Genomic DNA, 22,206 nt, shown 5'->3' with positions numbered 1-22,206 from the left:
AGTTTAAATCCTTTATAACATGCAAAGGCAAGGAGCATTCTTATAGCTTCTAGTCTAGCAACAGGGGCAAAGGTTTCATAATAGTCTATGCCCTCTTCTTGGTTGTAGCCTTGAGCAGCAAGTCTTGCTTTGTTCCTTGAGATATTTCCATGTTCATCAAATTTATTTCTATACACCCACCTAGTGCCAATGACGGATTGATTGTTAGGCCTATGATCCAACTTCCAAACCTTGCTCCTTTCGAATTGGTTGAGTTCCTCTTGCATAGCAATCATCCAAAATTCATCTTGTTCTTCGGTTCATTGTGTGATACAAAAGCAAATTCTCCACATATAGTTCCATATTGAGCTCTCGTTTTAATTCCTTGAGAATGATCACCTAATATTTGTGAATTAGGATGATTTTTCATGATCCTTTTTCCCTTGTTAGTTAAGGTTTCTTCTTCTTCTTCATTTGTTTCTTCACTTTCAAGATTAGCTTTCTCTAGTTTCTTTGTTATATCATTTGTTTCATTGTTTTCTAGAGATTTTTGGGAATTTTCTTCTTCATCATCATTAATTGTTGATTTAGGGTCTTGAGATTCATCAAATTTTACATGAATTGCTTCCTCAACAACCAAGGTTCTCTTGTTATAAACTCTATATGCTTTACTTCGGTTAGAGTCATGGTTTGAAATTTCGGTTTCGGACCCCCCGGAAAACGAAATTTCGACCGAAATCCGGCAAAACATAGAAAACAGTATTTTATTTGATATAAAAATTCAGCTGAAATTACTGAAATTTCAGCCGTAATTTCGGTCGAAATTTTGGTAATTTTGGTCGAAATTTCTGTAAAATATTAAAATAATAAAAAACGGTTTTTTTGGGTCAAATTTCGTCCGAAATTCCGAAATTTTGGCCGAAATAAAATACCGTTTCGGGTAAGTGTGATTTCGGTGTTGGTCTCCACCGAAATCCGAAATTTCAGTTCGAAATTTCGGTCGAAATTTAAAACCATGGTTAGAGTAACCAAGAAAGATCCCATCATCCGACTTTAGATCAAATTTATGAAGATTATGTTTGATATTTAGAATATAGCATTTACAACCAAAGACTTTGAAGTGACTTATGTTAGGATTTCTCCTTTTCCAAAGTTTATATGGAGTCTTAAGAGTTTTTGGTCTTATTAGGACTCTGTTAATGACATAGCATGCCGTGTTAAGGGCTTCGGCCCAAAAATGTCTAGGGGTGCTATAGTCATTTAACATAGTTCTTGCCATCTCTTGAAGCACTCTATTCTTCCTCTCCACTACCTTTTGTTTGGGAGTTCTAGGTGTAGAGGAATTATGATCAATTCCATGTTTAGAACAATAGTTTTCATAGTCAATGTTTTCAAATTCGGTTCCATGATCACTTCTTATAGATGTTATGGAAATTCCTTTTTCATTTTGAACCTTATTACACAATTTGAAAAATAGTTGAAAAGTTTCATCTTTACTGCTCAAAAACATAACTCATGTATATCTAGAAAAATCATCAACAACAACAGATACATATTTCTTCCCACCGATGCTACAAGTTTTCATAGGACCAAAAAGACCCATATGAAGAAGTTGTAGAGGTCTAGTGGTAGACATGATGCTTTTGGGTTTAAAGAGTCTTTGGCATGCTTTCCTTTTTGACAAGCTCTACCAACATGATCATTTGTGTACTTGAGCTTAGGTAAACCATTGACTATTTCTTTATTGCAAAGTTTAGATATCAATTCCATATGTGCATGTTCTAATCTTCTATGCTAAGTCCATGAGTTATTATCAATAGTAGACATTTGACATTTTGATTTGTGAGTTCATCTAGTGCAAGAGTGTAAACATTGTCATTTCTACTAGCAGTGAAACTAACTGTGTTACTGTGTGTGCCTTTGACAATGCATTTATCATTCCTAAATGTGACCTAATTACCAACATCACAAAGTTGACTAATACTAAGCAAATTCATAGCCAAACCATCAACAAGCAAAACATTGGATATAGTGATGTCTTTAAAAGTAATTGTACCTTCACCGATGATCCTTCCTTTCTTGTCGTCGTCGAAGGTGACCTTACCTTGATTCCCCATGGTGATAGATGAAAACTTGGATGGGTCTCCGGTCACGTGTCTCGAGCACCCACTATCCAAGTACCATTTGTCAGTGTTGATATTTCATTTCAAACAAATCTACAAGGCAAAGTTCATGTTCTAGACTTAGGTACCCAAGTTCTCTTGGGTCCTTCAAGGTTAGCATTATACAATTCATCTTTTCTTACCCATACATATTTCACATTTGTTTGTCTTCTCATTCTACAAGCATAGTTGTAGTGTCCACTTTTTCCACAATAATGGCGAGAAGGAACAAATGTGTTGGGTTTTCTATATGATTTTGTAGTCTTCCTTTGTCTATGTGGTTGTATGAACTTGTTCTTGTAAGACTTTTTCTCTTGGAATTTTTAGTATCCCAAAGCGGCCATTCCATTAGAAAATTTCTTCTCAAGAATTTCATCAATCTTAGATTTTCAACATGAGAACATTAGTTGGAGCTTAGCATTGTCTTGTTTCAGTTCTTTATTTTCAAGATAGAGTTTTTTAATGTTTTCATATATTTTTTCATTTTCTTCTTTCAATTCTTTATTTTTCAAAACAAGATTGTCAATTCTTTGATTCAAAGAGTTGTTTTCATAGACGAGGAGATCTCGTTCCCTTGTTAGAATTCCAAACTCTTTTGTAATTTTCTCGAGTGAACTCTTTAGGTTCTTGGTTTTTGAAACTTCAAGAAGGAGGCCTTCTTGAAACTTTTCGCAAGCATCAAAGAGTTCATCATATGTAAATGATTTGTCAATATCATTTTCATTTTCAATTAATTCACTTTCGGAATTAAGGGGTTCGTCATCTACCTCTTCCTCATGGGATTCAAGCGCCATGAAGCATACATTAGGATCTTCTTCTTCGCTTGACTCGCTTGCGAATGAACAACTTAGTCCGTCCCACGTTGCATCAAAGCTTTGTTCTCTTCCTTGTTCTTTCTTCTTGAATTGTCCTCTTGTTTGTTTTGGGGACAATTAGGTCGGATGTGTCCGACTTTCTTGCATCTATAGCACCTCGGAGGATCATCTTCTTTTCCATCTTTCTCTCTCCATGATGGTTCGTCTTTCTTGAATCCTCCTTTCTTTCTCCTTGAGAAGTGACAGAATTTTTTGTGAGGAGAGCTAGACCTTCTCCTAGGTTTTGAAATTTCTCTCATACGCTCTCACTTTCACTGTCCGCATTGGCCTTGAAGACGACACCCTTCTTCTTTGGGTCGTCCTTATGGCCTTGTTGATCCGCTCTCTTTTTCATCATCATCTCGTGGGTAATGAGAGACCCAACGAGTTCTTCTAAAAGGATGGTGTCCAGATTCTTTACTTCTTCAATAGCGGTAATCTTCGGATTCCAAGAAGCGGGAAGTAATCGAAGTAGCTTGTTCACAATCTCTTCATTTGTGTAGGTTTTACATAATCCTTCCAACTCATTGACAATGTTAGTGAAGCGGGTATACATTTCGGAAATAGATTCATCATTTTTCATTTTAAAAGCTTCAAAATCACTAACAAGAAGATTTATCTTCGTCTTTTTAACTTGAGTGGTTCCCTCGTGAGTAGTTTCGAGGGTGGTCCAAATTTCTTTAGCCGTTTTGCAAGTAGAGACTCGATTAACTTCTTCTGGAGATAATGCACAAAAGATTGTGTTTACCCCTTTGGCATTTAAGGTGGCTCTCTTCTTTTGAGCGGCCGACCACTCACTTCTATCAGTTGTGGGATGAATATATCCATCTTCAATTAGTTCCCACATCTCATAGTCATGTGATTGTAGAAAGAAGGTCGTTCTAGTTTTCTAATAACCATAGTTTGAACCATTAAAATAAGGTGGTCTAGATACGGATTGTCCTTCGACATTTCCTTGAGGGGTTGCCATGATCTTTTGCTCTTGTAAGATTGAAACCCTTGTTTTAAATGATTCTTCTAGATACCTTGAAGTTATTTAACATGTACTAGTAAAGTAAGAGATTGAGATATTACCAATAGAGTCACAAATGAGAGAGATAGAGAGTAGAAGGCACACCATAAGCCACCGAGATTTATAGTGGTTCGGCCTTCTCAAAAGACCTACTCCACTCTTCTTAAGGTCGCACTCAAAGATATCCACTATTCGAAGACCACACAACGCCCGACTTCTAGGCTCCTTACAAATACCGAGTCTTTAAACTCACCGAGTCTTTAAACTCTCTGAGTCTTTAAACTCACCGAGTCTTTAAACTCTCCAAGGGTCACAATCCTTCTCTTACAATGATAGAAAGAAAGTAAATGCTCTCAAGCCTCTTCAATAGGCAAATACAAATGTAATGGCACAATAATCACTCTTGTCTCACCCAAAAGTACAGACCCTAAAGAATCTCTCTTGGAAGATTAAATGTAATGGCACTAGAGAGAAGTAAATGAAGGTAAATCTCACAATAAATATCAAGATGAGTGTAGGTGAGAGTTAAGAGCTTTAAAAATGGTGGCTAGGGTTTTCAAGAATGAAAGAGTGCTTAATTAGGGTTGCCAAGAGTTGTTTATATACCAAGTGAAATCCTAGGGGTGATGGCAACCCAAAGGGGGGTTGGGGGGTGAATTGGGTTTTAAAAACTTTTGCCAAAAATCAATGCGGAAGCTAAAAACAAAGGCAAATGAAATCTTTAAGCACACAAATGAAATAAACCACAAATGCACAAAGAGATAGAAAGAGATAGAAAGAGTGCACCCGAGATTTATAGTGGTTTAGTCACTACCAAGGACCTACTCCACTCTACCAAGACTTTTTGGTGATTTCACTACGGGTTCCCTTAATGGAGGGGAATCAACCCAATTACAAAGATGATTCGGCTCCGCCTCGCAAGACTAGCTACGGACCGGAGAAAGCTCCGCGTCTTCAACACTCTCTCTTGGGATGGCTACGCGTCCCTTCGCACTCGCCAAATATACAATTGATCTTTGAAGAAAGAAAACTAAAATCCCTTCAAGAGGGTTACACAAGATGGAAGAAAGATGTACAAATATAAGCCTAATTCCACTTCTTTGCTTAGAGATGAAAGAGGCACTAAAACACTTTGATTTTGATCTTTTGGATGTTCAAGATAATGCAAAAAGATGTTTAAGAAAGGTTTGGATTGTGTATATATAGCCTATTTGAAAATATGACCGTTTGGGGGTAAAACTGTAATAATCTGGGTTGAAAAAGTCAAGCCTTGCAGTTCCCAACGACTCTTTTGCCAGACCGGCGCGGTCGACCGAGCCACGGCGGTCGTCCACTCCTATCGGACAAACCTTTCTAATTTGAAATTTCAAACCGTCGTGGTTGACCGGTCCCATGGCGGTCGCCCTGCGAGGGCTATCTGTTGATTTAAAATTTTAGCTCAAAAAACCTTTCCGCGGTCGACCGGACCTATGGAGGTCGATCGGCCAGACCATGCTGGAGTGTTTTTGGATTTCCAAAAAATACCTCCGCGGTTGCCCGGAAAGCCCCGGTCGATCGGCCCGCTATTTTTCGACAAGTGCTGGATTTCCAACTACCTTACCACAATCGCCCGGGGAACCCCGGTCGACCGGCCCTGTGTTAAATTCCATTTTAGCATATAAAGTTCAGGGGCTTTGGGCAATGGTCTTTGGGCTTAAGTCCTATGTTTTCAATTACATTTTCAAGTTATATTTAAAACATGGTTAAGTGCCTTTGACATCTTTAAAAACAACGGAGAGGAGAATACATTCTAAAAGACTTGAAAAGCACTTCAATCTTCTCTTGAACTTCAAGGCTTCAAGTCAACTTTACTTCTTGGATCTTCCAAGCTTAGGCACTTCAAATGCTTTCCAATTAAGCTTTTAGGCCTCGATCCAAGTTTCCTTGAATGCAAACTAATGGGATCTACAACTAAAGACAATCAAACTCATTAGTGATACAAAATCACTTGAGATTAGAATCATCAAAACAAGAATGAGATGCCAAGGGTGGGAACCATTGGGCTTACACCAAGAGAGGCAAAAACCCTAATTTTGGCTTTCAAACGCGTCGCGAACGAAGTCCGTACGTCCGCCAAAAAATAGCCGTTTGAAATTCCAGATGCGTGCCAAAGTCCGTCCACGGACGTCTGCGATATTTCGGACGACTGCCGTTTTCTCAGTTGTTTTTGCAAACCCTTTCAGTGTGCAGACGGACGTCCGCCAAAATTCCGGACGATCGCAATTCTCTCAGTTATTTTTGTTAAATACCTTAGGTTCAGACGAACGTCCGCAAATGTCCCGGACGTCCGTATTTTCCTCAGTTATCCAGTTTTGATTTTTCAAGGTGCAGACAGACGTCCTCCAAAACCCCGGACGTTCGTAATTCCTATGGATACTTGAAATCATATTTCTTTGAGGAGATTAACTACAGACTTGGGTCTATTATAGGGAGTGTGATTCCTAGAAATGTCCAAGTCCATATTAACCTCCCTAGGTGCCAAACATACTCAACCAGCCAAGAGAGGTTATACATTCTAAGCTTCATTAGTAGCAACTTCTCTTCTGGGTTTCTTGAGACTTCATTCTTCTTGTTGGCTTCAATCGACCTTTAAATTGTGTGCGTCATGGTTCCATAGGACGCTTGTGACGTTCACTTCGTCTTGCTTGCCTTCGGTGTATCAATCTTGTTCATCTCATAGGCAAACCTTATTGACATTCTCAATCAATATGGGTTTGATTACAATCAAAACAGTGGTGATCGATAGCCTTTCGGCTTACACTTAAGAGGGGTGGAAATATCAATATTGGGTTTCCTAGCTTATTCTAATATATTATTAGTTTTATATTATATTAGGTTACTTTTACGTTTTATCTTTTTTAAATAAAACAACCTAAAAGTTGTGTAATAAGGCAAAACTCGTACCTATGCCTAACCCTAATAGAAAAAGGGTCATATCTTGCGCAAATCACGTTCGAATCGCTAAATCTTGGGTCCGTTGGATAGGTATTCGAAATACCCATATACCGGGACCAAAATCATGTCGAACGGACAAGATTTGATGCCCAAAAAATATGTTATTCTAAAAGTGACGAAAATATACTATGACCGTTGATTTTTAAGATCGCTTAATCTATTGCGGGATAGGAAATACACAAGAATCTTAAAGAATGGGGATCGATCCAATATCTAATTTACATTCTACGGTCCGAAAACTCAAAATCGAAGATCCAGCTGCTAATATTTGATCGAAAGATCTACGTCCTAGATTTAATTAGGATTTGTATCTTTATAGGCCCTTGGTGGGACCAGGTCATTACAATTATCCTCAATTACAACTAATACAAGTCATTCGTTATATAAACTCCATTTTCTAGTTTCCAGTTCAAAAAAGAAAAAAAAAATTCAAAGATGATTAGTAACCATCCGTACTATTATCTTGCTTGTTACTGGAATTCCTGCTCTTTTAAATTTGACATTATGAGCAGCAGCACTGCTCTTGTTGGCAAGGAACATTTATAAAAGAGAACCATATGTAGGTAAATGATGTGTTTCATGTTTTTTTTAGCCATATTAGCAATCTAATACTATTAGAATTATGTATGTTATATTGTATTTCCTGACTAACAAGTTATTGTTGGCCCAGGATAAAAATGAAGCACAACATCGGATCTCCATTTTGCTTTTTGTAGCTTTTACTTGTGGCTTGGGGATGCTTTTCTTTACGAAATTTCTGGGTACACAGATACTAACTGGTAATAATTGCTTCTTGAAATTAAAATTATTTCTTGATATTGAAATTTCTACTCATTCCATTTGCATGCAGTATTTCAATTGTACTAATCTAAGTAAAATTTTCATTTAATATTGTAATAAATATTTCCACTGGGGTCCTGATTCGTACGTCCGGCTAGTGTTTTATTGCTTTGTGAACAGCCTTTATCTCTCAAAATAGAGTTCAATAATATTTGTGAAATGCTTTGACGGCTTGATCTGAAATGTGCTTCTGTACACTTGTTAATGTGAAAATGGGAATTTATTTCAGTGATTGAATTCTTATTTTTTTCTTGGATATCAGCCTCTATTGTATATGATTGGATACATATTAAAGAATTTTTCTGGGACAAGTTGGAAAAATTGAATGCTGAGAGTTTTTGTCCGAGTGCATTAACATTTTAGAGATTTTAGACATATAAGATGGGTATACACGCAAAGCTACATTTGATCTGTAAAATGGACCAACTTTTACTTTGTGTAGAATATTAAAAGATAAAAATCTTTATTAGTAAAATATGGGGAACTGCATATGTATTGTTGGTTTCTGTAATGTTGTGAGGAATTAAATCTTTTAGTCATGTCGAATGACTGATATCAATTATTTAAATTGTAGTTATTTTAAGACATTTTTGTTGAAGCAGGGATTTGGGGCTTCCCTTTGTTTTCCTGATAAAGGAATAGGAGTTTCTTTCAGTTGCATTATACCTTATTGATATAAATAATACAACTTTATCCTTTTTAGTGATATAATATAAATAAGACAATAATTGTGGAGGGTGATTTACTCAATGTGATTCGTTGGTTGAAAAGGGTGATGTTGCCTCCTTGGAGATTTTTATCCCTTTAGATGAAATTGAGGATGTAATCTCGGGTTCGGCTATTGTCTAAGATCACGTGCGAAGGAGTGCTAATCGAGAGGCAGATGGGTTGGGTAGAAGTGGGGTTGGTCGTATGGAGTTGGAGTGGTTTGATTTTCTCCCTCCGTCTGTATTTTTTGTATTTTGTATTTTGCTTTCCTTTTTCTTTCCTGTACATTTGGGTGTGGTCCATCTCCGGCCCCCTCTTTTAATGATATCTCTTTGCCATTTCAAAAAAAAAAAAGAGACAATAATTGTTGTTTGTCACACGGATTGGGGTTGCGTGTTGTGCACTTGTGCACGAGTGTACTTTTCAAAGAAGTTTGAATCATTCCCTTCTCAGTTAATTTGTTGTAAACTAGTAATACATGGTTGGATATTTGTAACTATAAAGAAATCTCAGTCAAGCGAAGGTAGATATACTTCCCTTCTCAGTTCATGTATTGTAAACTAGTACTACATGATTGGATATTTGTAACTATAAAGAAATCTCAGTCAAGCGAAGGTAGATATACATTCTTGCTGTGCACTAGTAATTTGAAGTGTGAAGTATACATGCAGTCCGAGAGAGGCCATCGAAGCCTGAGCAGCTAGAAGATTTGAAAAAGAGACAATACTTGTTGTTTGTCGCACGGATTGGGGTTGCGTGTTGTGCACTTGTGCATGAGTGTACTTTTCAAAGAAGTTTGAATCATTCCCTTCTCAGTTCATTTGTTGTAAACTAGTAATACATGGTTGGATATTTGTAACTATAAAGAAATTTCAGTCAAGCGAAGGTAGATATACTTCCCTTCTCAGTTCATGTATTGTAAACTAGTACTACATGATTGGATATTTGTAACTATAAAGAAATCTCAGTCAAGCGAAGGTAGATATATACATTCTTGTTGTGCACTAGTAATTTGAAGTGTGAAGTATACATGTAGTCCGAGAGAGGCCATCGAAGCCTGAGCAGCTAGAAGATTTGAAAATATTGTTCTACCTTGAGGCATTGAAAATAGTTATTGAGGTACAAGGCTCTAGTTTTCTTCTCATTAGAACGGAAATCATGAGGCTTATTTGGTTTGCCTCCATGCATATGTCTTTGCAAAAGAGTTACGTGAGATGACATACAAGATTGTTTTGAGCTTTTATTGGGTTCCTTTAAACTCTATCTTTCTGTGAGATTTTTTGTTTTGAGCTTTTATTGGGTTCCTTTAAACTCTATCTTTCTGTGAGATTTCAGATATTCAGTAGTTCCTTTCCGCGTTAATTACCAATTCTTGGTCATTGAGATTCATGGGTGATTCGGATTAAGATTTAGGGATAGAGATTATCAATCTTTTGAAATGATTGAAGTTTTTCTATTTGGAATCGTCTCTCAAATCGCTCCATGCCCACTAAACTAAAGGAGTCCTTTATCAAGTAAGCTACACACCCGTGTTTACCCGCCTCACCCGATCTTTAGCTCGGACAAACAGCCAATCCTTACTTGTTTCCCCTAGAACAGCTAATCAAAACTACTACGGCTTGAATCCGTTGTCTTTGAGACTACCGTTAGGCATCTATAAAGTCATTTAACAGCAGCTTGACATAAGTTATGACAACCTTCACACGAGAGCAAACCTGCGGGTAAGCACTTCCGAAAGAAACGGAAGACTTCATTCAATGACTCCATGAAATCCCTCTGAATTTTGTACTCTATTAATTTCTCCGTCCCTCTAGTCGGGTGGGCGCGGGCGGTCTTTCAGCCAGATTCGTCTAAAAACCGTACGTGCAGGTCATACCTAATCCTTGTTTCTTTCGTCAATATGCACATTTGTTAGGTTCTATTAATGTTTTCTATTGTAAGCTATGACATGTACAGTGATACAATATTTTTAGGTACATGCAGTGCTTTTAGAGCGTGAGCCTCAGTGCAACGGTAAGGTTGCTCCATTGTGACATGGTGGTCATGGGTTTGATTCACGGAAACAGCCCCTCTGCAAAGCAGGGGTAAGGATGCGCACATCTAGCCCTCCCCAGACCCTGCAATGGCGGGAGCCTCGTGCACTGGGCCGCCCTCTATGCAGCTTTTTTAGAGGTGTTTGAGCTGTAGGCTTGAGATGCTATCAAAACGCCTCAAAGCATCTTCACATAGGTAGGACACCTAAAAAATGTACACCGTTTGGGTTGAGGCACAGTGAGGTAACATGAGGGAAGACAGTAACAAAGCGTACTCGAGAGTTGATATTTTTCAAATTTTTTGTTGTTTTTTTTCCACTTAAAACCTTCTTGAAGGTTTAAGTTAAGTAGGGGTGGGGTATTATAAGACCTATTTTCGATTAAAAAATGATCTATTTGGTGATTTTGAGAGTTTAGATGTTTTATGGACTCTTTCCTCAAGTTTTTGTTTTTGTGATTTCTCTCTAACCGTTCATCCGGATTAGGATCCGGAATTCAGGACCCGTCGCTTCCGATAGAGTTATATCATCAAAACAAAGCTGTTGGTGGTGGGGTTTGTTTGTGACTGGGCACTTTATCAAATGGTGAGTAGAAACCCATAATTTCATAAGGAACACGACAGATTAAAAAGCCAAATGGGAGGAAAAAAAGATGGGGATATTTGGCCATGCATCCCTCCCTTTCCATATTATGAATAGCTCATACTTTCTGGCTATGGTTGAGGCGCATTTTGGGTTGTCATAAAGGCCTCCATGCATGATATGAAGACATGGATCCTCAAGGAAGAAGTAAAGAACATAAGGAACCTGATGGTAGACCAAGAAAACGCATGAACCAAATACGATACATTATCATGTCTGTCCAGCAGGGGCATGATTTTTGAGATCACGATGTATTGAATTCCATCATGGATGGAGAAATGTTATTTAAGCTGAATGATGACATGATTCGGGAATTTGGAGAAAAGATAGTGTAGGTTATGACCGATAACCACTCTCTAGCTATGTGAGTTCAGAGAAGAAGTTAATGGAGTAGAGGAACACGTTGTAATGAACTCCCAGTGTTGCTCATATAGACTTGTTGTTAGAGAGCATGGAGAAGGCTAGGAAAATAATGAATTTTAGTTTTGAGGGTCTATGAGTTCTTAGTTTGATGAGAACCTACACAAAGAACTGCAAGCTTCTCTGTCCTCTGGTTTATAGATTTTTCATAACCCACTTTATAGAGCTTGCATAAGCAGACGCGACATCTCATATTCTTGTTTTACTCCGTGGCATTTAGAAGGAGTGCTTATGCCAAGAAGGTTGGTGGCATGAAGGCACACATTACAATAACTTTTGATTCTCTCCGTTGCCACATGTAGCCTTTTGTATATATGAGCTGATGGATTTAGCTAATGAAAAGATTGCGTATAACTTTGGAGGCAACAAACACAATTATGGTCATATTTATAGGAAGATAGATGAGACACGGATTCTATAGTTACATCGCCCTCTGCATGTGGCCAAGTACTATTAATTCCCAACTCATATATGAAAATAGCTTCTCCATTGTGTCTGAGGTAAAATATGGTCTATGTGAGTGTACGGATAAAATGGGAAAGGACTCTATAAAGCGTATTAACGCAGATGTCTAGCTAGATCTATACAATAAGGTTGTAGGAGATTGTAGGAGATTGTAGGAGATTTTGTTAGCCTCATGCCATTGAGACAAGGAAACAACCGCTCTCTAGGTATTTTTTACTTGTTTAGTTGTTACTTAATTTGATGTCTTGATTGTCTTCTTTATTATTTATTATCTAATAAATGTTTACTGGTTATTGTAGCTGACTAGTGGATTTGCTTTGGATCTAATGAAACTGTAACGACCCAAATACCATATCGGGCCGTTACTACAAAGAGAACATAAAAACCTTTAATAAATTTACCAAGAACTTTTTTCTTAAAACCATAAGAGAACGATTAATAACCATGGCAACTAATTTAACTAACATACTAAAGTGAAACCATTCAAATAATGAGTCTAAGAAATCAAGCATAAATGAAAATAGAGTAAAGAAATGACGACATCCGTTATGACACTAAGTCTTATTCCATCACTTTGCACATCTATCTAAACGCCCCCATTTGTGTTCGTCTCGTTATCGTCCAATGTTGCGAAACCTGTAGGGTGGATTTTTAGTGTTAGTTCATAGAACTATGTAGTCATTCGGTATTCTAAACAAGTACCAAAAATAATTACTAATTTAATGTGCATAATTTGAATCATTAGTGAGCATAGACTACTAACAATATCTGAAAGAAATATGACATCTAAATGGATAAAATGAGAAACTATGTACCGTGATATAAATTGTAACTATACTAGCATGTCATAGCCAGAAAATAACAACTCTAAATTTGCTATGAATAGTGTAATAAGAATTAAGAAATCTGAAGTATGAGATATGAAACATGAGACAGCTCTCCCAAGGTACTCAAAGGCCCAAATAGCCTGTTACCTTGCCGACCAATACGTTCCACTACTCCTGCTCACAAGTAGTGGGCATGGGGTACTTTTTATGACGTGCTTACTAGCAACTCCGCCTCTTGACATCATAGTCTAAGAGGATGCATTTACCGTCAACGGGGTGCGCTAAAACCTTAGGCCAGCTTGGAATTGTATGATTCCTGGACGACTCATCCTCCGCCCTAACCACCATATACTCTCATGCTCATGCATTTATTTCTCTTGCTAGTGTATTGGTATTATTTACCAATCATTATTCACATATCAGTAGTTTAAGCAATTACTTTGCTTCCACACTTCATTCTAACATAATAACATAGTATTCATAATTAACAGTTACCATCATGGCAAATTTTGAGAGTAGACTTTGCATAAGAAGTCATTTAGAATTCAATAGTTCTACAGTGCAACCATCTAACAACCTCATGCTTATTAAATAATTTTCATCATACACATTCAAGTCAATAATTGTTTAAAGTACGAACATAGGATACCGTCAATTCAAACCTTACCTGAAATGTGAGAGAATGAGAAGTCTTCTACGTCTGAATAGAATATGCCACTGAATCTGAAACATGAATTATGTATCCACTCTAAGTTTTCTCATTAAATCAAAATTAAATTTCGACCCTAGCATTTAAGTTTTTCATCCCATTTTAATTTAACTCACCCTAAGACATTTAGAGAGTCATTTATCCCTAAGCTTTTTCCTTTAATTCAGTTCTCTAAGATTTCCTGTTTAATACATCCCGTAGATTTACATATATGTATGGCTACCTGGGTGTATATTTATATATTAATTAGATTCGAGTACATATACATATATATATACCCGAAAAATATCGTGCTAGATGCTCTTTTGAAAAATCAGTCCAAATAACCATTATACCACTCCCGCATGAATTGTTTTTTAAGGAAGCAAATATAAATTAATATATACGCAATATTTGTTCTGAAGAAGAAAACCATCACAAATGATTCATAGACTTGCATAGGGTCTGTTTTGAAAGGAGCAACTAAAATTTCAATAAATTCCGCACATAAGACCAAATCTTGAATGGAAAAGAGCTCTATAATTATATATATATATATATATATATATATATATATATATATAAACATTATTAGTAAAAATCTGATTTTTAAAGGAACATCATCATGTAACCTGGTTTTATCATGGTATAAACTGATATTGAACAAAATAACCATATATATTATATATATCATACATATGAACTGATTTTGAAGGGAACAATTGTATTTATCATAAATATCATGCATGTGGATGAATTTTAAAAGAAAATACTGCTCTAGGTCCTAACCATCATACGTGTGAACTATTTTGGACAGTAAATAATTATATGTATAATATATTTCACACGCATGTACTACTATTGAAAGAAAATCATTATTTAAAATATAATCATCAAGTATATGAACTGATTTTGAAAAATGTTACTCATTTCATATCACACATCGTTTAAGACAGATGTGTGGGCTGATTTTCAAAAAACATAATTTTTATACTAAAAAATCCACACTCATGGACTGTTTTTGAAGGGAATTAATATTTTATGGCCAATAAAATCCATACGGGTTCTGCGGGTGTCGTGTGCAAACTTGACATGGAAAAAGCGTATGATAGAGTTGAATGGCATTGTTTGGACCATTTCCTTGGGAAAATGGGTTTTGGGAATCGTTGGCGGGGGTGGATAAAAAGTTGCTTATCGTCGGCGTGGTTCTCCATCCTAATTAATGGTTCTCCAAAAGGATTCTTTCGATCGACTCGAGGCTTGAGGCAAGGGGACCCTTTATCTCCTTTCCTGTTCGTTATCGTTGCTGAAGCTTTGAGTCTCTTAATGGAGAAAGGCAAATCCGTGGGATTAGTTGAAGGGATTCAATGCGGACCGAACGGCGTTCTTTTGTCTCATTTACAATTCGCAGATGATACCCTTTTATTTAGTTCCCCTCAGATTTCTAAAGTATTGAATCTTAAGGCTGTTTTGAGGTGCTACGAAATCATCACCGGTCAAAGATCGAACTTTTCAAAGTCTAGAATGTATGCTGTGAATGTGGGGGAGGAGGAAGCAAAGACTTTGGCGCATCTAATGGGATGCCTTTTGGATAGGTTCCCTTCTTCTTATCTTGGGCTTCCGTTGGGAGGTGGCAGACCGAAAATAGGGGCGTGGGCACCAATTGTGGAAAGAATCGAAAGGAGACTAGATTCATGGAAAAGGAATTTGGTATCAATTGGGGGCAGATTGACCTTGATTAAGGCCGTGCTGTCGAATCTTCCTATTTACTAATTATCATTATTCAGGTGCCCTGTTTCTATTGCAAAGAAAATCGAATTGATCCAGCGGAGGTTTTTGTGGGGAGGTTCAAAAGAAAAAAAGAGCTTATCTTTGGTCTCCTGGGAAGATGTTTGCAAGCCGGTACTCGGCGGAGGTTTGGGGATTCGTAAGATCAAATAGGTTAATGACGCTCTCCTAGGGAAATGGCTGTGGAGGTTTGGCGAAGAACAGACTCAGTTATGGGCGAAAGTGATTGGTGGTAAATATGGCACAGGCGTGGGAAATTGGAGTTCTCTTAATCGATTCAACAAACCTGGAGTGACACTGTGGCGGGATATTATGCGTTTGAGTCCATGTTTCGACCGCGGCATAAGATATAGAGTATACTCGGGGGATAGAATTTCTTTTTGGAATATGGTATGGTGTTCCGTCATCCCTCTAAAAGATTTGTTCCCTGATTTATATGTGGTGGCCAGGGACAAACAAGCATTAGTCAAAGATTGCTTTGAGTTTCGGGCCAATAAGGTGATATGGAAGCCGTTGTTCCGCAGAAATTTCTTCGACAGGGAATTGTTATCGTTGGTTTCTTTCTTTCAGATATTGGAAGACAACTACATTAGTCCATCTGGGACGGATAAAAGGATCTGGGTGTGGGACACATCGGGTTATTTTTCGGTAAAATCTTTCCACAAAGGCCTGTATCCGAGTGCGGCAAATCGGTCTGTGGCAAAAGTGTGGAAGATGAAGGTTCCTCGTAGTATATGTTTTTTCGGATGGAAGGTGATTCAAGGCCGTATTCAAACGGTAGATTTTTTGAGGGCTAGGCATATGATCATAGTCAATCATTGTGCTATGTGTCTCGAAGCAGAAGAATCGGCGGAGCATTTATTTATCCACTGCAAAGTCGCTCGAGTGGTATGGGGACGGGTTCTGGAGAGATTCGACATCGAGTGGGTTTTCCCTTCCCAAGTTAAGGATCTATTTGAGGGGTGGGCGTTTACTCCATGGAGGTCAAAAGGTAAAGTGTTGTGGTCGATTTCATTACTGGCTACGCTGTGGGTTTTATGGTCGGAAAGAAACAATCGGATCTTCGAGGAGCGTTCATCTTCTTCCTATTGCCTATATATCAAAGTAGTTGTCTTATCGATTTCTTGGGCAAGGTCTTTGCCCTTGTTCAAATTTGTTTCGGCTTTCGACCTGTGGGCGGGATGGACAGTGGTCTGCAACAGTCAAATACCCACCCCTAGAATCGCTCAGCAATGGGTCAATCCTCCAGTAGGCTTTTCTAAGCTGAATTTTGACGGATCAAGCTTGGGTAACCCTGGTCCAGCTGGGATCGGGGGCGTCTTAAGGAATTCAGAGGGGGATGTTGTGCAGGCTTTTTCCGGGCCGATAGGAGTCGCCGATTCTACTGAAGCTGAAGTCAGAGCCGCTTATCAAGGAATCCTAATGTTAGGAAGCGAGAGGGTAGCAAACACTATCGTGGAAGGAGACTCTGTAAATGTCATTCGGTGGCTTAAGGGTTCGGTAAATCCTCCTTGGAGTTTCTTCATTTATTTGATGAAATAAAGGATATATCGGTCGGATGTTCGGTGGATTTCCTTCATATTAGGAGATCTGCCAATGCAATCGCTGATAGTTTGGCTAAAGCGGGTGTGATAAAGCAGTCTCTGGAGCTTTATGACTTTCTCCCCCCTTAATTTCTTATTGTATTGTTTTTTGTTTTCTTTTTTCTTTTCCTGTGTGTAGTTCTGGCCTAGTGGGGGGGGCGGGAGGTTTCCTTTCGGTCCTTCCCCTTTTATTTATATATCAGTTACCATTCAAAAAAATAAAATAAAATCCATACACGAACTGATTTGAAAGAAAACAATGGTCTATGCCTTACCGATTACACATGTGAACTGATTCGAAAGAAATTTTTTTTTTCTAGACCCTACAGATCACACATGACTGATTTTGAATAAAAAATATTTTATATGGCCCACAGATCACGCGTAAGATCTAATTTCAAGATAAATTTATCACATATAGTTCGTATTTTCTTTGCTTGGATCCCTTTTAACGATTTTTAAACATTAGGGTTTTGATTCGAAAAGAAAAACAATCAATATTAATATAAAAACTTCACAAGTCTTCTTCTTTTCCTTTTTTTTTTTTCCTTCTTTTTCTTTCTTTTTCTTCCCTTTTTCTTCTTCTTTTCTTCTCTCTCTCTCTCTCTCTCTCTCTCTCTCTCTCTCTCTCTCTCTCTCTACGTGAGTCTCTCTCTCCCTCTTTTTGCATGCAAGTTGCGCGACAGAAAGAGAGACCACTTAACGCATGTATTTTCTTTTTTTCTAGGTTTCCTATTCAAACTCTAATAGACTAGCCAGTTCCCTCATTTACTAGGTTTCTTTATTCTCATCTTTATTAAATGACTAACCAAAAAAGGAACAAAGTTTGTTATTATATATTTTTTATATTATAAATGTAATACATGGCCCACCCATTGGGGTCCGACACTCCCAATTTTGGGACGTGCGCACAGCCACTTCAAATAAGGAGATTGTACATCTCCTAATTTTTTTGCAGAAAGATCCTATTTTATTTCTTCTATTTATTATTTACCTAAATACCCCCATTAGCACTTTTGAAATGGGCCTTAAATTAGATTAGGGATTGAAAGATGAAAATAAGTGGTCCCACATAACCTAATAATTAAAAATTATTTAGGAATAAGGTGGTCGTTACAGAAACTGAGTCCGTATGCTTTGCTATGTGGGTCCTAAGCCTCATATGCATGGCTTCGTGTTGCGAGAGGCAAGGTTGCTTCGTGTTGCGAGAGGCAAGGTTTCAAGTTTCGATTTTGATGTTGGTTTAGGTCGCCACGAAAATGGAAACGTTTCAGTTTTGGTTGGAAATATCAGTGGAAATCCTGTAAAATCACGAAAACATATGGAAGCATATGTAAATGATAAAATTTTTAGATGAAACTTTAGAAAATGGTAGAATAATCACATAGACACCCTTGGACACTATCACATAAGAAAATCAGCCATATAATGGTTTAACAGCGTTGAACACCTAATGACATACACTATTGCTCATGTCTGATAATTAATTACATGCTGCATTTCATATACATTTCATATAATTTATTATTCATACACTGTTGCTCATGTCTGAACACATGCATGGTCGCAGTGGTTGAGGCTTGGTTAGACCACCAGTTTCTCACTGATGGTAGACTAAATGTAATCTTCTTAGGGGTTGGGCTTGTAGCTCAATGGTTGAGGCTTGGTTTCTCAACCTTGAGGTAGCAGGTTCGATCCCAGCTTACCTACACCCAAAACAAAAAAATGTTATCTTCTATCTCTGACCTTCAAATGGATTTGATTAGAGTACCAGTTTTTCACTGATGATAGACTAAATGTAATCTTCTTATCTCTGTACTTCCAAGGTCTCCTCCCTTATTTTTTTTCTTCATTGTTCAAGTCCCACAAATTTGTTCCTCAGATATTTCTCCAGTGCCATTTATCAAATAGTTCTTTGTCAAACTTTCATATTTAAAACCCGTACGGGTGTGGCTCTTTGGCTTAAAGTCATGGGTATGCTCCCCATTGACACGAGTTCGAATCCCCCTGGGCTTACCCGATGCGCATGGTTTACGGGTGATTGCGGTCATCCGTAGGGAATAGTCCCACCCTAAAAATTGGAGTTGGGATACCCTATGTCATAAAAAAAAAACGTTGATATTTATACTTATCAGCCATCAATGATGGAATCCTATGACCAAGTTAATGTACACGGAAAGATTTGACAATGTTGCTCGAAGTTGAATACCCTACCTCGAAAAAATAAACCCATTCATTCTTCTATCCAAACAATTCACGAATTGCTTCATCACTAGATCGAGCTTTGAGTTCTCTCAGATTTACATGGGCCACAATTCCTCATAGCAAGAAAAGGATCTGTCTGCCAGTTATTGCGTTCACTTCATTAAGAGTAAGGTTGATGCACATTTGTAATATGAATTGAGGTTCTTGCTGATGATGCCTATTATTTTGAAATCAGTGATAGAGAATATGGTTTATGTGTTCAAACTTCAAAGTATAGAATTGTAGGATGATTAAGAAGTAGCTTGACTGAATATAAATCATATGAATTTATATTTAGTCTAAGCTGTAGGATAGTTACTTTAGCATGCTTTGCATGTGTGTTTACTTTCAACATGAACTATTGTTTCTGGGTTCAACATCAAATATCTTACTTCTGTGTTTCTATGCGTGTGGTCAGCTTTTACTGGGCCAAAGAACTTTCATATGGTACCTGCAGCAAACACATATGTTCAGGTTTAGTTACTCTCAAGTGGAACTTTTTTCACGTTGCCTTTTTTTATAAGATACTTGCAAATGAGTTCAGAGATATTTAGCATCGTTACTTTTACGATAATTGCATACCATATTAGTGCGGTTCTTTCAAATAGTAACCTATGAAACCTTGATATTTGTGTAGGATATGATACCGATACTCATGATAGACTCATAATACGAGATGTTACATTTATACTTCTATTGGTCCAAATATCTATATGTCGCTCTCTTTGAATTAATTGTCATGCTTTTTGCTTGTTTCTATCACACATTTGAAATTATAATTTTGAGTATGATTTAGTCTTACTCATGTATTTATAAATTTATTATTAATTCCATCTTCTAATGTTAAATCTAATTAAGGTGTATGGTATTTTATTTATACATGTGATGAGAAGGATCGATACTTCACTCAGATGCAAGATGGATCTATGGAAGGGGCCTTATGTAACGACCCGAATTTTCAAAATTACTAAAACCCGGATCGTTAATGAATTAATGTAATATAATTTATAGAATTCATTTCTGAAGTAAGATGAATAATAACCAACATTAAATTCTTATTCTTTATGGATTTAAACATCATATTTTTTTTACAAAATATGCTACTGCATAAAATAATTCTGCAGATCATATCATCTCTCACTCTACTCCCACATCCCCAAAATTCTGATTCTTTGAAAATCATGTCATCACCTGCCACCGAGATGTTAAGGATAAGTACATCTCTAACTTAGTAAGAATCACATGCAACATTCAAGATTCAATAGATTTATACTACTCTATAAAAATCTAAAACATTTAACGAAAATCTATAAGAAGTGACCTGGATGATGTATTCAATCGAAAATTAATTTGCAATTATAATACTAAGCTAGTCAACACCATAAACAGACTATTATAAATATGAATGAAGTTAATAACAGATAATGAGTTCACTCTTGAACGAAGTGCTCCTAGTGTATGGGAGTACATTATGTCCTCTCATACCAGCGGTTAACATTTAATGAGATTACAAAAGAAAACATAACAACATAACTAACCTACTATGTAATTACACATGAACTTACAAATGAAATTATAAAAGAACGTACAAATGAACTTATAAATGAATTCATAAGAGAACTTATAAAGGAACTAACCCATGAGCTCACACATGAACTTAAAAGGAACTCACCAATGAATTCACCCATTAATTTTAATGTATATATGAACACACACGCTATGTCATAACACAATTGCAAATATTCTTTTGTCACTCCAAATCTTTTTGTTTCTTAACAACTTTCCCCCCATAAGGGTCAAGGCTTCCACTACCAATACGGCCAGTGGAATTCCATTACCAATTCGGCCTATGGAAAAATTGCTCCGAGTCCCTCCCCAATTCGGTCAAGGCCTAACATTGTAGCGGATCACTGCGCAGGTCCTATACATATACTGCCAGGGTCCCTTACCAATTCAGCCTAGGTCTCACCACCAATTCGGACCGTGAGTCTACCTCATATGGTCTCACCACCAATTCGGCCTGAGAGTGTACCCCATATGAGTATTTTTTTTGGGTAGATAACCCTTTATATTTTTTTTGCAGTATTTATCATGCTTATCTCACTACCAATTCGGTCTGTGAGTTCATTTCATTCATACATTAACACATTTATTCACGTTATCACAATTTCAATCATTTATATGATTACACATTCATCATATTTGCATTAACTCAATTGCATAAACTCCTGGATTTCTTTCAAATGATTTCACATGAAACTTATTTCAATGCTACCAATTCCATTAAAATCATAATACAACCCCTGAATATAAATTTCATAGGTATATATCATCAATTATAATTTTTATAAGGATATATACATGCATTCACAATTTTGCAGCCAGGACAGGTTGATGTTTCGTCAATACAAAAGTCATATCATATAACAATGTAATTAAAATCGAATGAAACCACTTGGAATTTAAAGAATATTTACGATTATAAAACATATAAATTCTCCAGAAGTTTTGTGATTATTATTTATTCACGAATTATGTAGTAGGCAATCATCATCTAAATTCAAAGGTTAAACTAAATTTCTACGCATAGCATATTGATATCCAGTCAATGCAAATTCAATATCAATTAGAATTTAAATTGTAAGTGAATGAAACCACTTGGATTTCAAAGAATACTTACTATTACATAACGTATAATTTATTCAGAATTTTTCTACTTTGTTATCCTGGTCTTAAGAAGATAAACTAAGTACTTAAATTCCAGTTTTGAACAATATATTTGTACAGGGCAGATTGATGTCTAGTCAATGAAAAATCTATAGAAAATCTGATTTAAATTGAAATTCAGTGATACCACTTGGACTTGAAAGAATGCGTACAACTACAAAACATATAATTTCTACAGAATTTTTGTAGTTTGTTATCATGGTCTTGGGAAGATAAAACGAAGCATTTAAATTTTGGTTTT

The 22,206-nt window shown here is 36.9% G+C and overlaps 1 protein-coding gene across 1 annotated transcript in view; it reads left to right on the top strand.

Moving 5' to 3' along the window:
- LOC143886376 (MATE efflux family protein) overlaps window positions 1-22,206 on the top strand; it is an 80,961-nt gene that overhangs the window by 3,451 nt on the left and 55,304 nt on the right. Inside the window, exons 3-4 of the mRNA XM_077390321.1 lie at window positions 7,672-7,780; window positions 19,657-19,712. Coding sequence (XP_077246436.1) covers window positions 7,672-7,780; window positions 19,657-19,712 — 165 coding nt within the window. The remainder of the gene's footprint in view (window positions 1-7,671; window positions 7,781-19,656; window positions 19,713-22,206) is intronic.

The sequence above is a fragment of the Tasmannia lanceolata genome, unplaced genomic scaffold, assembly GCF_043159265.1.
Source record: "Tasmannia lanceolata isolate RefF3 unplaced genomic scaffold, GAP_Taslan_0.1 ptg000011l, whole genome shotgun sequence".
Lineage (NCBI taxonomy): Eukaryota > Viridiplantae > Streptophyta > Magnoliopsida > Canellales > Winteraceae > Tasmannia > Tasmannia lanceolata.
This window is presented reverse-complemented; position numbering and strand designations above follow the sequence as displayed.